Source organism: Nelumbo nucifera, chromosome 3 (assembly GCF_055504915.1).
Source record: "Nelumbo nucifera cultivar China Antique chromosome 3, China Antique-T2T, whole genome shotgun sequence".
Classification (NCBI taxonomy): Eukaryota; Viridiplantae; Streptophyta; class Magnoliopsida; order Proteales; family Nelumbonaceae; genus Nelumbo; species Nelumbo nucifera.
The window spans coordinates 91,510,144-91,531,781 of NC_142651.1; the positions used below are offsets into that span (position 1 = coordinate 91,510,144).

At 38.9% G+C, this 21,638-nt stretch overlaps 2 protein-coding genes across 2 annotated transcripts; one reads left to right on the plus strand and one right to left on the minus strand.

The window, feature by feature from the left end:
- The first annotated feature begins 4,757 nt into the window (after positions 1-4,757).
- LOC104608983 (uncharacterized) lies at positions 4,758-9,622 on the plus strand. Its single transcript, XM_088899830.1, has 4 exons — positions 4,758-5,414; positions 7,653-7,788; positions 8,548-8,847; positions 9,010-9,622. Exons 2-4 carry the CDS (start codon positions 7,761-7,763, stop codon positions 9,033-9,035), a joined length of 354 nt encoding a protein of 117 aa, XP_088755956.1. The 5' UTR covers positions 4,758-5,414; positions 7,653-7,760; the 3' UTR covers positions 9,036-9,622.
- Positions 9,623-9,766: 144 nt separating this feature from the next.
- LOC104609029 (subtilisin-like protease SBT5.6) lies at positions 9,767-16,745 on the minus strand. Its single transcript, XM_010275216.2, has 9 exons — positions 16,524-16,745; positions 16,245-16,437; positions 15,960-16,142; positions 15,728-15,839; positions 12,627-13,191; positions 12,446-12,543; positions 11,686-12,043; positions 11,359-11,572; positions 9,767-11,245 (listed from the first exon to the last, which is right to left on the minus strand). The coding sequence occupies exons 1-9, from the start codon at positions 16,593-16,595 to the stop codon at positions 10,701-10,703; spliced, it is 2,340 nt and encodes a 779-aa protein (XP_010273518.1). The 5' UTR covers positions 16,596-16,745; the 3' UTR covers positions 9,767-10,700.
- Positions 16,746-21,638: the final 4,893 nt, after the last annotated feature.

Here is a 21,638-nt window from a genome sequence, read left to right on the forward strand (position 1 = left end):
CATAACAATCACAACCCGGAACATCCAAAATTTCTTTTAGAAGAACATTGTGTGCCGCTTCGGGTTACCTCGGGTGCTAATATCTAACAATGGCAAGTAGTTCGAGGACATAAAATTCCAGAACTGGTGCCAAGATATGGGGATACGACAGAATTTCACTTCGGTTGCACACCCTCAAGTGAACGGTCAAGCAGAGGTTACGAACAGAGCTATTCTTCGCGGACTGAAAGCACGCTTAGATCGCGCTAAAGGACTGTGGGCAGACGAACTACCCAGCATTTTATGGGCCTACCGAACTACAGAAAAGACCTCCACAGGAGAAACTCACTTCAACCTCACCTATGGCACCGAAGCAGTCATCCCAATTGAGATTGAGATTCCCTCGTTACGACTGAAAGCTTACGACGACAAGGCCAATGAAAATGAGCTACGTACCAACCTCGACCTACTCGACAAAGTAAGAGATCTCACATATATCAGGACTGCAGCCTACCAACAAAGAGTAGCCCGGTACTATAACGCTAGGGTCAAGAAGCGGAACCTCCATGTTGGCGACCTGGTCCTTCGGAAAGTTATGGTACCTGAACCTGGCATTGACAAGCTCGGACCGAATTGGAAAGGGCCTTACCGAGTGAAACGAGTTTTTGGGGAAAGAACATATGAGCTCGAGACTCTCGAAGGGAAACAAGTACCTCGGGCATGGAATATCGTCAACTTAAGACAATATTACATGTAACAACTGAGTAGACCATGAGTCACTCCCAGAGCCTAAGGGCCAAAATGCCGAGCTAACATTATCTCGGCGCAATAAGACCCAGTCACCTCTGCGGCATGGGTAAACTTCAAGGACAGACCGCAAGCCACCCCCTCAGCCTAAGTGCTAAGGCGCCGAGCTAATCAAAAACTCGACATCAAGAAAGACTTGGCCACTTCGGTGGTATAAGCAAAGTGCGAAATGGCAGAGGCGTAAGCAGTTTGGGTTCAAATCCTACGAAGCACGGCTCGTCTCAGCGCGTTGGTTAAACTAAGGAACAACTGAAAAACACATAGCTCGGGTATGCGTGGCACCATGGGGATGCCTTAAAACATCAAAAGACGGCTCGAGACAACAATTTTCGAAGAGTCCTACTTCGAGTAAGTAGCTTTAAGTAATTTGAAACGATGAGATCATTTTGGCAAAAAGGAAAATTCATTACTGTTCCAAAAAAAAAGAAGAAAGAAAAATAGCAAATGACAAAGTAATAACCGAGCTAAACAGCTCGGGAAAGTCTGATAGAAGGTGAAAGGGCACAACCGCCCAACAAAAGATCTTTTCAAGACCGGGTTTATGGCACCCAGAAGCCACCAGAAGTCCAGACAAACGCCACCAAAGCCTCAGGGATCCGCCTCCTCGTCCTCGTCCTCCAAAGAGTCAGGCTCCTATTCCTCCGCCTGGTTCGCCGTCTCGGAAGACAGGCCCTTCATAGTGATGCCATCAAGGTTGAGCCCGGAGAATTTCTTCCGGACCAACCATCGGCAGAGCTTAAACCTAGAGCGGTACGAACTCGAGCCATATTCTACCTAGAGGTCATGATATTCCTGGGAGTCCTTGAAATCCCAGACTGCCTTCTCTCGCTCAGCCTCTACCATCTGGTCGAAATTACGAGTCCGATCCAGAAGAGTGGACTCCAAGTCCCGCACCTGCTGCCGGAGGAGCTCCCTCTCCGCTGCTACCCTCGATGACTCCTCCCTATAGCGTGCACTCTCTTCAGAAAGCCTGGTGATCTGTGCCTCCTGGTCGTGGACGAGCAGCTCCTGAGATTCACTCCCCTTGCGAGTGTGATGAGCTCGCCCCGAGTCTGGTCGAGCTCGCCCTGGAGCTTCTGATTGACAGCCCTTTGGTCGATGGCGTCGCCGCGGTGGATGCACGTCTGGAGGGTCATAGCATGGATGGTTGTATTCATCTGCCAGCAAAAAAGATCAGAGGGTAGCAAAAGGAAGCAAAACGAGAGAAGAAATGAAAGTATCACTTACCACCATGCAGTGAGAAGAGGCAAACACGGTGAGATCCTCAGGCTCCATCTCTCCCCACTTAGCGACCTCCTCGTTACAGATCGCCCTCCGGCTCTTCCGTCAAGCCACAAGGTAATTGTTCACCCCTTCCCAGTTCCCCACTGGGAACCGTGGATAAGGTAATGGCTGGAAAGGACTAGGGGGAATCACCCCTTGCTGTGGGACTCGCCCTCTTCAGGGCCAGCTCCGCTAGCTCCCCCTTCGGACGGAGGCGGCAAAATTTCAGGCTGTGGGATTTCGGGTGGTGGAGAGGATAAGACTGGCTCGGCAGACCCAAACTCGGTGCCCCCTGAGGTGGGGGTCCGGTCGGGGCGCGACCTCTTCACTCTAGCCTCTGGTTGCTTGAAAGGAGGCGACGCGAGTCGATACCAGACATGATGGCTGCCAAGAAGAAATCACAAAGTGTTAGTTCAGTAAGAACAAAGTATATATATGTACACAATGTTATGACAAGGTACTACGCGACCTAAAAAGGCAACCTACCCGGGCTCAGGCCGGCCTGCACAAGCTTCTCCTCGGTCAAGTAGTTCGAACAGAGGAAGCCTACTGATGCCCAGGACAACATCGTTTTTTGAGTATCAGGGTCCAGCTCAACCCCGTAGTCCTGGATGGCGCCCCTCCATGAAGTAGGGAAGGGCCACCCTTCAGGGCTGCGGACCAAAAAATAATCCCGCTTCCAAGTAGGAATTTTATTCGGAAGCTCGTATAAGAGCTTGTAGCCACGACGGGGAGAGAAGTAGTAGAGACGTCTCTTCAGTGGAGCCCCGGGAGTGGCATTCTTTATACATAGGGTAGCAGAAAAAATGTTGAGATTCAAAGGAAGACAGTATTCACAACACAAGGATATAGTCTCAACCATGTTCCGAATGTTGTTGGGATGAAGCTGATCGATAGTGACGTTAAAGTGGTTATGCACCTCCACTATCAAGGGGTGCAGGGGGGAGACGCAGGCCAGCCTCGAGCTGCTCTTGGTAGATGACTATCTCATTGGGACCATGCTCCCACGGAACATTACCGGTGGGAAGGCAGTAGATGAGGTCCCTGGGAAGGTGGAAATAGCTAATTAGAGACCTAAGTCTCCCCTTTGTCACCGGAGGAAGGGCTGAAATTATCAGGCTCCCTTCCTTGGGAAGTGAAGGCTCTTGAGCTCGAGGGAGCATCATCATCCTGGTCACCGCCCCGATGACGAGGATGGTACGGGTTCCCAGACATGACTGATAGTAATCGAGACTCACCGAAAGGGATGGGACGAAGTGAACTAAGGAACTCGAGTAGATTTGACAGATGCACGACCTCAGAATCCGAAGACAACAAGATGGCGTGAGGGAAAATGACGCAGATCCGACGGTTCGCAGGTGTACTGACCGCACACCTTCTGAAAACTGAAAAGCGATTGGCTGCACGTCTCCCATGATTGAGGTAATGACGGCTGCACGACATCTGGAGTTAAGAGCCACTTCAACATGTTTTCGGAATTCGAAAAGTCAGAAAATCTCTTGATTCCCGCGAACACATTTAATGTGAGTAGTCAATCAAGTTTGAATTTCGGTCAAATTAGTCCATCATACTTCATGAACTCCCTGCGCTAAGGCAACGCTCTCAGTTCAAGGAGTGGGGGGCAATTGTTGGAGGATGATTTGGCCCGACCTATGAAGCGATGACACGTGGACCTGACTTAGCACGGGTAACAACTCAGCATCATAGCCTGGCAACGACTAAGTAACGAGCCTATAAGGCAGCTCGCTATGTCATAGCTTGCTACAACGCGAGCTCCGAGTTCCTCGAGCTACCCCAAAGGGGATATTCTGAGGCTACTTTAGCTTGCGAGGTAGGGAAACTAGCTCGCTCAAGCCCCCAAGTAGATAAGTCATCCCAGGGACCAATTCTAATAAGGGTAACCCCGAAGTATTCCTAAGCTCGCTACAAAGTAGCTCACAAGTGAGCAGCGTGAACATTTCTCAGGAAGCTTCTATCTGACAGACCGTACCAATCAAACTGCGCTACGTCCCTTGACTGACGACGCAGTCCTTGTCCTATTGACAGTCTGCACCCACGTCTCTCAGCAGGCGAAGGCGTGCCTGTCCTTCGAAGACGTGTCACCTATCCGAGCAAGGAGTACGTTGCAACGGCCACCTACACAGCCTTTGCAGGTAATGGCTGTGGTAGGGGCCCAATGGCGGTTACGCCCGATTTGACAAGAACGCCCCTATAAAAGTCCTCGAGGCAGAAGAGAAGAGGATCTTCAGACTTTTGAATACTTCCGCACTCTCATACTTTAAAACCGAATATATATTTGCTCGCGAGCTAATCTCTCAAGTACAGTGATAAAACGCGACCTACACTCTTAGCTTTCACACTCTTCTTTGCTCGCGAGCTAATCCCCGGGAATCCTTCTTTTCCATCTTCTCAAATGCCGTCCGTTGCCAACAGGGAGCCCGTCAGCAACCAAATAGGAGTGACCGGATCGCGCACCATCAGTTTCATATGTCAACATGTAAACCCCTAGCTACCCCTATGGTTGTCAATGAAAAGCTGTCAAAGTAGGATGGAGAAGAATTGGTAGATGCATTAATCTACAAAAACCTTGTTGGTTCCTTGATTTATCTCACCAACACAAGGCTCACATCGTTTCAAGATGACCGAGAAAGCACAACAGGATATGTTTTCTCTTTGGGAAGTAAAATGATCTCTTCGCCATCGAGGAAGCAAAATACTATGGCACTTTCTTGAGTTGAAGCAGAATGCATTTCAGCCACTAGTACATCTTGTAAAGCAATTTGGCTTAGAAGACTATTGAATGACCTTCAATTTGTGCATGATGGCCCAACTACAATCTAAATCTACTGTTATTACACAAAATTATATTTCTAGCGGCAGTTTTCGAACCGGCTATTTTGTGACTGCCGCTAGAAATATTGATGTTTAGCGACAGTCGATTGCCCCATATGAATCACACACTCCGCGCCTCTCCCTCTTCACGATTCGTCTTCTTCCCGCCCTATCCTCTCCCAGTCGATTCTGTCATCTCTCTCTCGCACTCGCTCTGTCTCGCTCGCTCACTCGCCTGCTCTCTCTCTACTTTCTCACAACCGAAGAACTACCTCGGTCTGTAGTTTCTCACAACCGGACGGCAACCAGAGGGCTCTCTCTCTTTCTCTCTATACTTTCTCACTACTGGAGAACGACCTCGGTCTAAGTTTCTCACAACCGGACGATGGTAGAGGGTGATGTCGATCTCAACTTTCTCACAACCGATGAACAACCGCGGTCCAGATTTTCTCACAATCGGACAACAACCAGAGGGAAACCTTGATATTGGCTTTCTCACCACCAGATAGACGACCAGATATCGACATTAACAGGTGAGATTCTCTCTTTCCCTCTATGTATTTATTGAACATTCTTCTAGAACTTATTCAGCTGATCTTGAGTGTCTATTGTTTGGTGCTTTTGCAAGTATGTAAATGATCTTTAGCACATATTTACTCCTTTCATGATCGGACAAAATATCTTCATTTTTATGTAAAATTCTTAAACTCTGAACCCTAAAACCCCCTAAGCCCCTAAACTTTTAAACCCTAATCCTAAACATAAAATTTCAACTGAAAAATGCATTTGATCGGATATATACCTGAATGGTTGAACAGGACCCAAAAAATAGAGACCAAAGCAATTCTGTTTCCAGATCATTTTTAAAACCTTGATTGGACATGTAGGATTTGTAAGGAAGTTAATGTGTTCGGTTGGTTGCTGGATTGTGAGCTGGATTGTTAAGGAAGTTAAAGTAGGATTGGTTGAGCTTTCAATTATATTTGCTTTTATGATACTTGGAGTTGGGGAAAACAAGTATATACATGAACTTTGGGATCTATTGTGAACTTAGAGTATGCTAGCCACCTTATTTTACTTTAGAAAAGATTTGGTTTCTGCTCTAAAGAAATGCATAAAAGACAAATATATTTTGAATTAAACCAATCATCATAGTGTTGATGGAATCACTGAATGTCTAATATAATAATCAAACCAACCAAATCATTTGCATGGAGATGTAGAGAGAGAGAGAGAGAGAGGACTGCATGCAGTTGTATTAATCAAGGAATATTATTGTTTTGAAAAAGCAATAGTTCCTTATCAGAATTGGATTATTGTTTGAGTTTAATAGCTTTTGGTCCAATTCGTTGTATTCTACCATATGCCATAGTCCTAATAAAAGACAAGTGAATAATCATAATCACATTATTCTTTAAAGTTTATTTTCCAAAAAATTCTGGTTAACCTATTTAGTAGCTATCTTGGCAATTTAAGATTAGGATTGAATCATTGGTTCGTTGATGGATATTTCTATTCTTTGCATTATGACACACTAAACAGTTCATTCCCCAACTAATTAATAGATGGATTTTAGCCAATTAATTAACAATACAATACACATATGAATTCAATTAGGTTTCCTTCATAATTAATTTGAAAACCAGAAGCATAAATATCATCCTCCAGATTCAAATAATTTTAGATAATTAATTATGTTATACTTAAACATTGGGTTTACACTGCAGTTGTACATTGTGGGTGATAGCCTCACACCTCACTTAATCTATTTGAGACACCTCTTTCACTGACACTCGTGACTGGATATATGGAAGGTAGCTGATGTATGTATATATGTCTTCATAACAGAGGATTCGTTTCTCATACCTTAGAACAGAGGAAACTTAATTCAGCATTATGTCTTTATAACAGAGCATAATTTGCCAAAAAATAAAAACAGAGACAGTATAATCCCATAATTGAATTTGAAGTTAAGCAGGGATGCATATAGACACCATAATTCAAATAATACAAACTTGGCAGAGTTGAATATATATTATGTATGTATATATGTACTTCCATCCATGATGAGATGGTTTATCATAACTCATTCCCCCTAACAGTCCTTTCCCCCTCAAATCCTAGCTCCACCGTACAGTTGGAGGTAGGTGCCAGCTCAGAATTGATGTCAATTCACGGGCGGGTATGGATGTTATAGGTGGAGGTGTTTATAAATTTGAATTGTTGTAGGTCTGCAGTTCAAATCAGAATTTTGAGGTGGAGTACAATCTAAAAATCCCTAAAATCTTTAGACTTTCTAGGATTTTTTAATGGTGAAGTCAATAGAAAAGAATTGATAGATTTGATTCCCAAATCATGCTTGATTATAGCCTTGTCCATTGATTGATATTTTTGTATACTAACAAAGGTTAATGATTTGAATTTTCTTATGATGATCAAGATATCACTTAAATTTAACAAAAGAAAAGTGATAGTGATTCATTTTCAAATTTTCAAATTTTATGCTTTTTAAAATTTTCCACATATTTATAAATTAAATGGCATTTGGGACATGACTTCCTGAGTCCACTACCTGACTCCTGGAGTCCTGGGTTGACTTCACTTTCAGGCTTTCTGAATTAAATGTAAGAGCCGGCCTGTTAGTGAGTGGTACTTTAACTACTTTAGTTCAGTAAGTGTTCATAGGTCAGTGATATTTGAAGCTTTTGTTTGGGTGCAAAATTCTGAGTTGAGCTACTCCCTTGTCCTATGATTTTCCGGGAGGAGAAAAGGACACTAGAGAGGGAACTAGCAAGAATTAAAGTTTCAGCTAATCGAGTTGAAGCTGTGGTGCCTAACGAGTGGAAAGATGATAATGACAAAGTCATGCCCATTAAGCAATGGCTGGAGGAGCGGAGGTTCTTTCAGGTACTTCTTTCCTGCTTAAATCCCAGAAAATGTAGTTCATATTTTGTAAACCCAGCTGTTCCTCATTCTGGATCATGAGGCATTTGTGGTGTTCCTCTAGAACATCAACAAATACATATATTTCAAAATAAAAACACTGGATGGATACCTCTAATTGATATTGAAATGAAAAGAACTAAGTTCCCAAAATTGGCAGTAACATATACAACTGATCTATTCCAGAATGTGAGTTTGTTCAATCATCTCCAATGGAGCAACAAACTTGTATCCTTTCCCATTCTTTTCTTCCAATGTGCTGTTTTCTTCAGAGACATATCTAGCATGGAAAATGAATAATATAACTTTTGATTTCTCATGAGAGATCGTATTATATCTGACAACAAATGTAATCTCTATTCATCTGTAAAATAGTTTCATGAGCTAATGATATTAATGGTCTAAGGAATAAACTATTTATTTCTTCATATTTACAATCTATGTTTCACTTGTACTCTTTAGTTAATTTCCATAAAGTCCTACAAAAACAAAAAGCAAAAAAAGAGGAAAAGTTGAGCCTTTGGAATCACTCAAATTTCTAGAGGATAATGATATTTGAGACTATGCTTTATTTTTCATAACATTTCATGCTTTCCAAATTTTGTTGCTCCTTGAGGAAAGGTTCAGTAAGCTGTAGGGTTCTTTTCTTTCTGTATCTGGTACAGCATTTTACCGCTCGAGCAATTGTTGTTTTACTCGTTATCTTATCCTAACTTCTGGCAGGTAGGCTGGAGAGTCCTATGCATTTAGTAAGGAGAATGGCTAGCTCTGTGGCATTGGTGTTCTCTAAAGTGGTTGACCCAAAAAATCCTCTTTACCTTGATGATAGTTTCAATGGAGAGACTATTGACTGGGAATTTGGGTTTTCTACCCAATCCAGGGGGATTTCATCCAGTTTGAATGGCAAAAAAGAGATTCATGGTGATGTGAAAATATCTTCCATTACTGGGTCAAACAAGGAAGTAGACAATGCTGACGCCAGAATAAATACCAAAATGAAGCGTAAAAATAAGAAGCTATCTGGTTTTTCTCCACCCATTGAACTTCATTTTTGCTCTCATTTCTTCTCTTTTCTCTCTGGTTTTCTCTTATCAAGTGATTAATCTGGACTATTATGACAGGACTAATGTGAATAGGTGATAAAGGAATCCTTCCTGATTATTTATTTGTTTCTTATTCTATCAGGTGGAAAGAGCACTCGATGTTGCTAAAAAACTTGTAAAAGCATCACCTGATGAACTCCAGCATGTGTTTGGTGATCTTGTGAGAGCTCTTGCACAGGTCCGTTGCTCTGATTTGACCCTCAAAGGGGAGGAAGAATAAGCTGAAATAAAGAGGTAAAGAGCACTAGTTGCATTGCTTGTCACATGTCCATTTGAATCTGTGGATGTCCTCAACAAACTATTATCCTCTCCTAATGTGGATGTTAGTCAACGTATCCTATACTTGATGTAATGACTGATGCAGCTGAGGAGCTTGCAGATGCTAAAATCATCAGATCAGAACGGAATAAGAAGATACTTATATCATCAATGTCAGAGAGCGAGCCATGGTTTTTGCCTGGTAACAGAGGAACCCCTAGAGCGGGTTCCTAGAAAGAGGTCTCAGACACAGGACCTTTAAGTTGGTCATATTGCTATGACAGAAATCTTCCCTTGAAACCAAATCAAATCAAAGTGGGGAAGTCACGAAGATGGAGCATCCGCTCAAAAAATAAATTCCCTGTATATGCTCCCAATACAAACATCAATCAATAAATTATTTTTCATATTTATTAATGAAAAATTTTTGGGGTGAATTCTGATCTTGATCAAACTATCTTGTAATTGATTTTTTTATTTTTTGTATTTTATTTTGGTATAAATGAATATAGAAAAAACAAGTAGTTTGAAAAAATTAGAAAAAAAAATTGGTTATTTGAGAAAAAAATATACTTTTAGCAGCAGTTGCGACTGCCACTAAAGAAGCTCAAGACTGCTGCCAAAAATATACTTTTAGCGGCAGTCGAATTAGAATTAGCGGCAGTTGAGCATTTATACCGAGGCAGCCGTTATAACTGCCGTTAGAACATTTTAGCAACAGATCTTTTAGCGGCAGTTTGCCGACTGCCGGTAAAAACTAAGTCATTTTTCTTGTAGTGTGACAATACTTCAGCTATTTAATCACAAAAAATCCAGTTTTCCATGGAAGAACAAAGCACATTAAGCTGAGACACATTTCATCAGAGAGTCAACTGAGAAAGGAGAGATTGAATTGAAGTTCATCAAGACTGAAGATCAATTTGCTGATGTCTTCACCAAGCCCCTAGCTTCTGAAAAATTTCTGCATTTTAGATCTTTAATGAAAATTACAAATTAAGAGGGGGTGTTGAAAAGTAAGAGTGATAATTTTGTAATTTTCTTTTACATTTTGTCTTTTGTATTAAGTGGGTTGCCTTGGGAGTTGGAAGCTGAAAGGTCTAGAGTGTAAAAGTAAATCTCCTTTACATATCTTGTAATCTAAACATTTTGTAACAAAGCTCAAGAAGCTAAGAACTAAGTGAAACCCATAACTCTAATGGGCTTTTCATCTTCTTCTCTTCTTCTCTTCTTCTCTTCATTCTATATTTCTTTTCTCTTCTACTAAGTGATTTTTACCACCACACTTCCGTTGCTCCAACAAATGGATATGATTCGATTCAATTCTAAATATGAGAGAACCAATTTTGAATCAAGGTACTCCTTGTGAGTTGTGACCATAACTAATTAATTTGTATCTATAGTTTCCGAGAGAGACAAATTACAGCATTCCTCACTATCTACCCTCTTTAATCTGTCATCTATCTATCTATCTATCTATTAAACGAAAACTATTCAACAAAGAAAAAAAAGAGGGAATTATGCTAGAGATACTGCCATGGGGCTTCTGACGTGATGGATCCCATCAGTCCATGTGTACGAGCCAAAAGCAAACTTCTCTTCTGTGCCTCTCCAATCTACTTGACTATCTTTTTTGGCTTTCACAGTTATTGTGAAGCTCTTCTTCTCGCCAACTCTGCTAAAGTTCAGAACTCTGGGAGCAATCTTGACAGAGACCCCCGCCGGTGGTCTAATTGTCACTAAATACACACTCTCTCCGTCACCAACGTTTGTCACAGTCCTCTTCACAGTCATGGTGCCATTGAGCTTAGAGATTGACAAGGATGGATAATTGAGGTTGCTGGCCGACGGCGACTTCTTTGGGCACTTGAACGAAGAATCGAGGCCCTTCAGTCCGCTGCTACCGCACAGGAAGAGGAGGTAGTCTGTGTAAGAGGCATCATAAACCAGACCGGGATCTGCTACATTTGTTGGGTCGAGATGGCCAGATCCATAGCTGAAGGGGTTAGCTGTGTCTCCTGTTGCATCAGTCAATGGCATACCCATATTGTTTCTTGTTCTTGCTGCAACCAAAAACCAAAAAAATGAATGAAAATGGAGGCAAAATATTTGCAGAAAATCCAGTCCAAATCATCATCTCTGGTTTCTTTGAATGTACAGTACGTAGCATATATACCTGTTGTCATGATGGCTGATCTAATGGCAGCACTGCTCCAACTGGGGTGGATGGCTTTGAGTAGGGCTGCTATGCCTGCAACGTGAGGGCATGACATGGAGGTCCCGGAATCAAAATTGTATTTGACCCTCCGGTGATCGGAAAGCAACTTTGTAGGGGAGGACTTCTCGCTCCACGATGCCAGAATATTAATTCCAGGTGCAGTGATATCGGGCTGATGAGGATGGAGGAAGACATTGATCAGAAGATTCCACAAACCGACTTAACTAAAACTCAAAGTTGATTGATCCCAGTTGAATCTTATGCTGCAGAAGTTATGATAATTACCTTCAGTATATTGGGCTCGATAACATTTGGACCTCTTGAAGAGAAACTGGCCATGGATGGCGCAGGTTTAACGTTTATGACAGTCATTCCTGGAACTACTTTGGCAGTTGGATTCTTGGTGGAGTTTATGTAACTAAGAATGTTGGTTGCATCTTCAAATGCTACTGCTGTTCCTGGAAGAAAGTAGCTGTCGATGGGTAATTCGTTTCCATTCAATCGGCTGTTGCCGAGAAAGATGGCAGCACCGCCAGCTCTTCTCACTTCCAAACCCTTCCCAACTCTCGTCCCAAGTCTTCTTAGGCATAACACAATCTTCCCCTTCACTTTCTCCGGCGAGAGAGAACCGGGGAGACATTGGCTGTAAAATTTAAATTCAATCAAATAATCATGTTGAGCAAAATCCATAAAAACAGATCCGAATGGCACCCAAAAGTAAATGAAAAAACAGAAATCATAAGCTGAATATGAAATCGAAACCCCATTCCGATTCCAATTGTTTGGTTGAGCGGATCCGAAACCCCATTCTCGTTACTTCTGGAATGGTATTCCCCCATTTGAGAGAATGGGCATTCCTTGACCCTCCCTTGTAAATGAAATTTCATTCCTGCTTATTCTAATTTCCATTCCTATTCCTGTCCGAACCAAACAGATGGCAATAGCCAATTTCAATTCCAATTCCAGCTGCAAGCCAAACGGACCCTAAGATATGAAACCACATTGGTGCAACTCAACTCAGAGAAATGAAGAATCAATTACGTACTCGGCGACAGAGTTGTTTACACCTGGGACTACTGCATCTCCGGCGTAAACCAGTGGGTACATCTTATCGTCCAGCATGTATGGAGCTACTGATTGACCCTGAAATTGAACCAATCAACTGTGAAAAGTGAAAACGAAAGCCAAGGTAGAAGAACTTGATTGGTTCATGTCGATAGACTTACCTGGACTGTCAAGCTATTCCCTAATACAACAGGCGAGGGGAAGACCCGATCGATGCTGCTAGCTCCTACAGTGATGATCCAGGGTGCGATGTTTGACAAAGTGCCCGGGCCAGGGCCGTTGTTCCCGGCGCTACATGCAACCACGATGTTCCGTTTGACAGCATGCAGTGCACCGATTGCAATCCCGTCATCGGTGTAATTGACAGGTGAGAACGTTCCAATGGAGATGCTGAGCACGTCCACACCATCTCCGATGGCGTCGTCGATGGCAGCGAGCATGTCGGTGTCCATGCAGATGTTACCTTCTGAAGGGTCCCTGCCTGGAACTGGCCAGCACACCTTGTACATGGCCAGACGTGCGAGTGGGGCTCCGCCGGACGCCGTGCCTTGGGCGAAACCGCCGAGAGCTGAGACTCCTTCCACGACTCGGCCACCAACAATGGAGGACGTATGAGACCCATGGCCATCTTTGTCACGAGGAGACCGATAGTCGGTGGAGGTGTTCAGCGGGGCATCGTAGTATGCCTCGTAGCCTTTGAGGTAATACCGAGCTCCTATTAGCTTCCTGTCAAAATACCACCACAAAGTATTACGTATTATTTCCTCAGCGGGTTTTCTAGCTAGTAGAGTTCAAATCAGTCCCCACAAGATAGTTGCCCACAACATCCCTAATGAGGTATCATCGGGAGATGTTTTCGATACAAGGCGGGATGTAACGTGGAGGTTGTAGGAAATTATCTTGTTGGGTGGGGGGACTGATTTTAACTCTTTCTAGTAGGGTTGCAAAGTACAAACAGATGGAATCGGATTTGGTAAAAGGTCTATCCGAATCTATTACATATCCGAATTAGAATAAGTAAAAAAATTTATATAATATATTATATTATATAAATAATATAATAATATATTATAATACTTAATACATAACAGGCTAAAATACAAAAACCTCCCCTGAAATTTATGACAATTAATAAAAAACTTCCTTCTAGTTTTATTTTAACAAATGTCTCTCCAAAACTTTTAAAAAATTCAACAAAAACCTACCTTTCATCACAGTCCTAGATGGAAAACGTTAGATTTGATACACCAGTTTTTTTCAAATACCCATTCTACCCTTTTATAAATTATTTTATATACAAAATTATTAAAATAACTCTATTTCAATTCAACAAAAACCTCCTTTAACGATCATCTCAATAATTTTACATACAAAATTACTGAAATATATATTTTTGTTGAGTTAAAATGAGATTATTTCAGTAATTTTGTATGTAAAATAATTTATAAAAGGGCAAAATGGATATTTAAAAAAAACCATTTTCCATCTGGGACTGATGAAAGGAAGGCTTTTGTTGTGTTTCTGAAAAATTCAAGAGAGATATTTGTTAAAATAAAATTATAGAAGAGGTTTTTATGATTGTCAGAAATTTTAGGAGAGGTTTTTATATTTTAATCTAACAAATAATATATAATTATATAAAATATATATAGAATATACACATGTAATATATATATATATATATAGAGATCGACTTTTCCTAACTGATCCGATTTGCTAAATTCAAGAAAGGTCTCTGAATCAAACTCTTATCGGATTAAATTCGGAATCCGATTGGATCGGATCCGACTTATCGGTTTATTTGTGCATATCTTTGTATATCATTCTCTCACTGATCTTCTGCCGAAGCTGCTTCAGCAGAAAATCTATACTCTCAAGTCTCAACCATGGGTGGATGGTTGAGATCATCCAGATCCAATGAGACCCACAGTGGTAACTCAATCCATCAGATGGCGGGTCTCCCCCCAAAGTCCGAAACTCCAAATGATCTGACCCTGGACAGACGTTGTCAACACATGTGATCTACACTTATGATTATTTCAACAATAAATAACAAACTGCGGTAGGTCAACGACATGCCATGTCGTGGTGTTATAGAAATCATAAAAACCTTTGATTCATATAGATTCAATACAAAATGAAGTCGGTAAAACAGTATACTTGTGCTATTCGAAAATCTGGTTTTAAATTTGAGATTCGAAGTAATCCATTCTAATTCGAATAATTTCAATATTATAATTTAGATATTCTGTTAACAACAATAACTAATTGAATCGGATTTGGATATGACTTAATTCAGTTCGATAAAAATCTTAATTCAATTGATTATTTAATTATTGTATATAATATATATATATATATATATATGTAATATTTAAATTATATAAATAATTTATATATTTAGAATAATTAATTGATCAAATTCAGATCAAATAAAATATTCAAACATTTAATCAAATTTGAATTCAAACATTGATTTTTCAATATCTTTCAGATATCAAATCAAAATCTAATATTGATTTTCAATATCTATTCAAATTAGATCTGTTTATACCCTCACTTGCTTATAGTATATGACTTAAGTCCTTCAAAATTTAATCCTTTAGTAGGAGCTTGATAAAAAATTTGAGAAATTAAAGTGGAAGCTCACTTAAATGAAATATAGCTTTTCAAACTTGCAAACAGTTCAGTGAACTGAAAGAACTTGATGCACTGTAGTTGTTTAAAATTTTGTTTTCAAGTGGTTTGAAAAAAACCTGTTCACTAACCTATATTTCTAGTTCTAGAACCATAAACAAAGGTCCCGGCTACTTAAAAAAAAAGCATAACAAAACAAAACCCTTTTTCAATATTCTGAAAACTAGATAATTTTTAATTTAAACAGAACCATAGTTTCGGTTGCACCATTGGGTGGTCTCAACTCTCAAGATTTTTGATAATACCTTGATCAGAACATATTTGAGCTCCTTGAAATGACACTGAATATAGCTAGAACACAAATAACCAAATGTTCATATCTTTTGATAGGCTATACCCATTAAAAGTTGCCCCATGGTTGGTTGATACTAACTACCTTCTTGATTGCAGGATGAATCGATAATCATCTCCATTAATGGAGAACTAACTAACAAGGGGAGGAAATAGTCTTTTGGGTTTTATACTTCCTATATCAAACATTAGATGGGATCTAAGCATCTTTGACCTTTTTACACACTAAAAACATTAAAAAGAAAAGAAAAAAAACAATAAAGAAATATCTTACCTGTTACAGTGAGAGGAGTTGAAAGCATCTCCAGCTTGGCAGATTCCCTTCCATGATTTGGGTATGGGCCCCATGCCTTCATCACTGAAACTCGTTGACTCCGGCCATATACCTGGTCAGTATAACACAAAACACGTATTCATTATATGCCAATAAGCCTAACCACTTCGACATAAGAAAACAAGGTTCCTTTCTTTCTTTTTCTCCCTTCTTTGTTTTATTATTTGGTTACCAGAATCCAAGAGCCCGACGATGACATCTTGCCCATATTTGGCTTCATGCATTAGACCTCCTCTCTCATAGTTGCTCTCCCCATCTCGTCTATCTTTAATGCCTAGAAAGTCCCAAGACCTTGTAGTCTGAACATACCACTTCTTGGCCTGGCTCGGAAACACAGACACCACTCCCTCCATCTCTGTTTGAAAACCAAGTAAGATTAATCAGAAGATTCAGAACAAAAGCTAACCAAGGAGAACAAGAACAACAACCCAGTACAGAATAGAGTTCTTTCTGATACCTGATAACTTGGCGGCCTCCTCTGGTGTAAGCAATGCAGCGAGGCCATTGATGCTCTTCTTGTAACTATAGATAAGGGAAGCTTGAGCAACCTCCTCGGTTTCCTTCACAGACAGAAGAAACGAGTGATGGGTGTCGTGGATTTCTTGCACTGTTTTCTCTCCGCTGTGCTCTCCAAGATAAACTACGTAGGGCTGCAACCATGAAGAATTTTGATGAGATGTGGAGTGGATTTCTTGAAGAATAGCATTAATCGGGCGAAAGAAATAAAGAACAAAACCTGGAGTTCAGAGTAGGCACTAAGAGGCAGAAGGAGAAGTAACGAGAGGAGAGAAAGAGAAAAGTTTGCCATATCTACGGAAGAGGTTCTGGGCAGAGTAGAGAATCCGGGTGGAGATGGGCTTTTATAGGGTTTGCAAATTTATTGGATGAGGCTTAACAAGAATGTGGGTTGTTCTAATTCTACGGAGAGCTAGACAGCTGAGTGTCCCACAGCATTTGAAGTTCTATATAAAACAAGGAAGTGGAAATTTTCTCCTTTTTTTTAATTTTTTTTAATTCATATCATTTTTTAAACTACCAATTAGAAACTCTACTTTCCCCAAAAAAAATCTTCTTAAAATTTCTCTCTCTTTCTCTTTCTCTCTCTCAGAGTTCCTAACCTAAATTATCTATACTTTTCCCAATAATCTCTTCTCCTAAAATACCTCCCATACTTTCTCCTAAATTATCTCTAATTCCTATTTATCATCTCTCACTTTTTATCTATATCTATTTAAAGAAAGTTTGAATTAAAAAATTTAAGAATTATTTAAATATTCTAGCAAAATTATATAATTAACTTTAAAATATCTATTAAAGGTGATGCATGGCATTGATGATGATTTTCCAGAAATCAGCGCCATGTAGGATCCACATCAGAATTGGTTTTCCGATTATGTCGATTTTTGGGAAAGCAGCCAAAGAAGCGATTATTGAAATCAACCCTTTTCAGGGATCATCTTTTCTAGTGATTTCCTAATTTTTAACTGATTCCAATTTTGAGGATGACATGGCATCCAGCATAGAACTGAATAATAACTTTAATACAAAAATAATTGGCCCTTGAAAATCAGTACCAAACAGACTCAAAGATAATGATTTCTCAAAAATCAGCTTACATGATATAAATGATATCAAATAATAAATTTTGATGATTTTTCAAAAATCACTGAAAAATCGACAAAGAGAAATCATCATTAATGCCAAACGTCACCAAAGCAAAATAGCAAATAGAAAGGGCAAAATTACTACTCTGCATCATACATTGTCTACCATTGTTACATTATTAATATATCTTAATATACTCAAAATATCCCCAAATAATTGTTATTTTGCAAATGACCAAAAGGTTAATTACCAAACTATAGATGTGACCCACCAAGAATAACCATATGGATAAGAAGGAAGGCAGATGGATATTGGGTTTTGGTGAATTAAATTAATGATTTAATCAACATTTAAATCTTTGGAATTACACAGACAACCCATTTCGTTGTTTAGTTTTTTTTTTTTTGACAGATAATTTTAATGTTTTTAATTACCTCGTTATTATATTAAGATATAGTTTTCTTTTGTCATTTAGAAAATATTTCTATTTCAAGTGTCCTACCGTATGAGATGGACCTTGTAACAAAAGCGAGGTATCTGATTTATAAAACCTCTTATGAATTCCCAAATTCTAATTTTGTATGAATGATTCTAACCGCAGTGTGTATTTCTTTTTATTTTATTTTATATTTATTTCTACGGATATTTTAAAAATATATGAATAAAATATATTAAAGAATGAATAACAAGAGAAAACAAAATGGGAAGCTTCCTTCGAATCTGGACTGAAATGGCCTACTAATTCCAATTAAGCCCTAACTGGAAAACTTCCCTCTCCCATTAATTGACATTGACTGGCACAGTTGTCTTTCTATTTCTAGTTCATCTATCATTCCGTTGTCTCTACAAGATTAAGTATAATATAGTGATTGAAGAGGTAAAGTTGTAGCAGTATTATAGATTTGGGATTTCGTAAGTTATGGAGTATGGACACTTATTTGTATACAAGTATAATAAATAATATGTTTTTAAAATTTTTTATTTTTTATGTTTTTAGGTTTATAAGATTATTACTTGTTACACTTATTTTTGTTTAGTATGATGAGTATACTATATTAGAGATGTGCCCAAATGTTTTCTATATTTTTTCTTGTATTTTATACCTTTATGTGTTTTAATTTTTTTAATTATTATTATTATTATTATTATTATTTAATTATGACATCAAATTTTATGGTCTAAAATTGAGTTTAAGTTGGATTTGGAATCCAAAGCTGAGCTAAACCATAAGACCTTAATGAGCCCTACCCAAATATATTCCTTCTAGAGATGTCCTTGGGCTGATTTCTGACCATCTCAAGTTGCAGCACCTTTTTGGGAAATGAAAATTTTCCACAAGACGTACAGTAGCATTTTCATGGTTCCTCTGTCTGTAGGGCCATGACCTGTTATTATCAATATCAAATCCTGGGGTGAAACGTGAAAGATTGCAATCCAATGTGCCATGTTTCCCAAAGAAATTGTTAGAAACTTGGGTATCTTTCTTGCCACTATCAGTAGTAAACCAGATGTTAGAAGTCGGCAAATTTTCATTAAGAAAAGGCCCACAAAGGGGCATTATTCACTTCCTCTATAACGACTTCCTCCTAAAACTTTTTTCAAATACATGTTCTGTCTCCAAAGTCAGATCTCATCTTGTTGCTCATCAGCTCCCTCTTTTTCTTATAATCTTATACTTTGTAGTTGTTACTTAGTGAAGACGGAACCAGGCTCCTCCATAATGCTCAGAATAAATGATTAATTGCTCTGGTTCAAAAATTCAAACAGTAAATGGATCAAACACCACGCCACCAACATTTAAGTGTGTATTAATAATTGTACTTAATGCCATAATCACTACGTCTGTCTGCGTTTGAAAATGATGCAAATAGAGTGTAAATTTGAGTTTAGGGTAATTAATTTGTACTTTGGTTTGTTTTTGCTTGTATTTGACAATATTACATTTATGCATTGATAAATGGCAGAAAACACATTTTTCAATGCATATTTATATTGATAATAAGATGTAAAAGTACATCAATAAAAAAAGAAGTAAATTTGCATTCAAGTGGGTTTTTGATAAAAAAATGTATATGCTTTATTAGAATTCGTGTTTGTATCCATTACATCTAAAAATTTATTTGGTAAGAAGGTAAATTTCTCAATACAAAACTAATCCAACTTTATAATTTATATGAACCATTTTACACTCTACATATTTATATTCACACTTAGTTGTATCGTTTCCAAACACAGCCTACATATTTAGATACATGACAAGACCAGAATAGTTATTTTGTCCAGTGGTCCAGACCATCCGCACATGTGAAGATGGAAATTAAAGCCCAGCTATGAAGAATGAAGAAATAACAAGTTGCAATTATTGCAGGCTCTGTAGGGAATTTCTATAAGCAATACACTTGCACTAAATGGGTTTTCTAATTAAGGGGGATGAATTGACTTAGAACATTCTGATATTTTCTTGCTCCCCATAGGAAGATTCAGCTTATGTATAGAGAATAAACATGGTTCAAAATATTGATATAACCCGGCTGATATGTCAAAAGGGGTGTATCGATACTTTGAGCATTGTAATTTATAAAATTTCAGAGGGGGCCATTTTGATATTATTTAATTATTAAAAAATATTCTTAAAATACCTTAAAATAAACGCATGAATCGGTAAAAGATACGATATGATATACCCAATATAATTTTAAACATTAATTTCATTACTTTGACACCCCATTAAAGTTCCAAATTTACTCAAAATAGGTTTTTTCTTTTTCTTCTAGTTTCCATGAGACAAAAAGAAAAATTGTGGTTAGGTCGTACAACCTAGAAAAGATTAAAAATAGTGATTAGAATAGACAAAATGCAGAACGAAAAGCTGGGTAAGAGATGGCTACGCATGGGATGGGAGAAGTGGCATTAAAGCTGAGTGGCTACAATTCGTAAGCCATGTTCATGGATGAATTCAATGGATCACCGATTAAAAGCGCGCATGATCTCAACCCAAGATAAGGGTGTTTTTGTTCCATTGACCATTACACTCTGATTCCTCTTTCATAAATCAAGAGTCCCTCACTCACTCAGAACAAACCAGTCCCCAAGACCAGTATCTTTTCATTCTTTTCAGTACGTCACATCTGTAATTCCACTGACATTGAGAAGTATACTATTTATATGTAGTTTTTGGCTTGTTTCGTTTTGTAGAATAAATGAAATTTAAAAAGAAATAAAATTTAAGTCTTATCTAGGGCATCACAAATAGCTTTTATATGGGTATTCATTCCTATTGAGATGATAACTTTGGCAAAAACGCCATGCTTATTAAGACTACAATTTATGAGAGCATCGGATCTAAAGCCTGAAGGAGGGTTTTTGAATGAAATACTTGCTCAAATGGTGGCATATTAACAAATAACTACTACAACCATGAGAATTGTGTTCAAGTATCAAATAGGAGTGCAATTTGGGCGGGCTAGCCTGAACCGGCCCAGTCTAAAATTTTACACGGGTTGGGTTTAGATTTTCAATTCTCGGGCTGGGTTTGGACCTAAGAAGTCGGGTTTTTTATTTTTCAGGCTGACTCCAGACTTAAACCTTAGGTAGTTCGAACCCAGTCCGAGTCTGGCCCAACTATACACATTTATACATATATATATATATATACACACACTTGTATATATATATTTATCTATATACAGACATATTTACATATATAGATAAGTATATATACATATTTATATAAATACATTTACACATATAATTTTAGAACGGGTTCATTGACCAACCCGAGCGCGAGCCCAATCCGAGTGCATCAATTTACAATGCAGGGTAGGATCGGGTTGGGAAGATCAGGCTTGACCTTAGGCTCGGCCCTTAATTCCAAATGTTAGGGTCAGGCCCGGGTTGACCATAAACCCAGCCCAACCCACTCTACTTGCACCCCGACCTTGGAAATTGGAAGTGTTCTAAAGCTTTCCTCACTGATATCTTAGCCACACGTTGAGAGAGACAAAAAGAAAATGTAACCAATTAGCTTATTGAACTTATCCTTAATTGTTTTAGTTAGAGAATAAAAACATATTTAGGGACCTCACCAAACAGCTTAAGCTTCTAGGTTGAACAGATTCTTGATGGTATTAGAGCCTGTTTGATCAAGTGTCCTACTGTTTGGTTCTCATTGCCCCCATTATAATTAATTAAATTTCAGCATAAGGTATAGATGAACCTATGTTTGTCCATGCTTCAAGCCCAATAG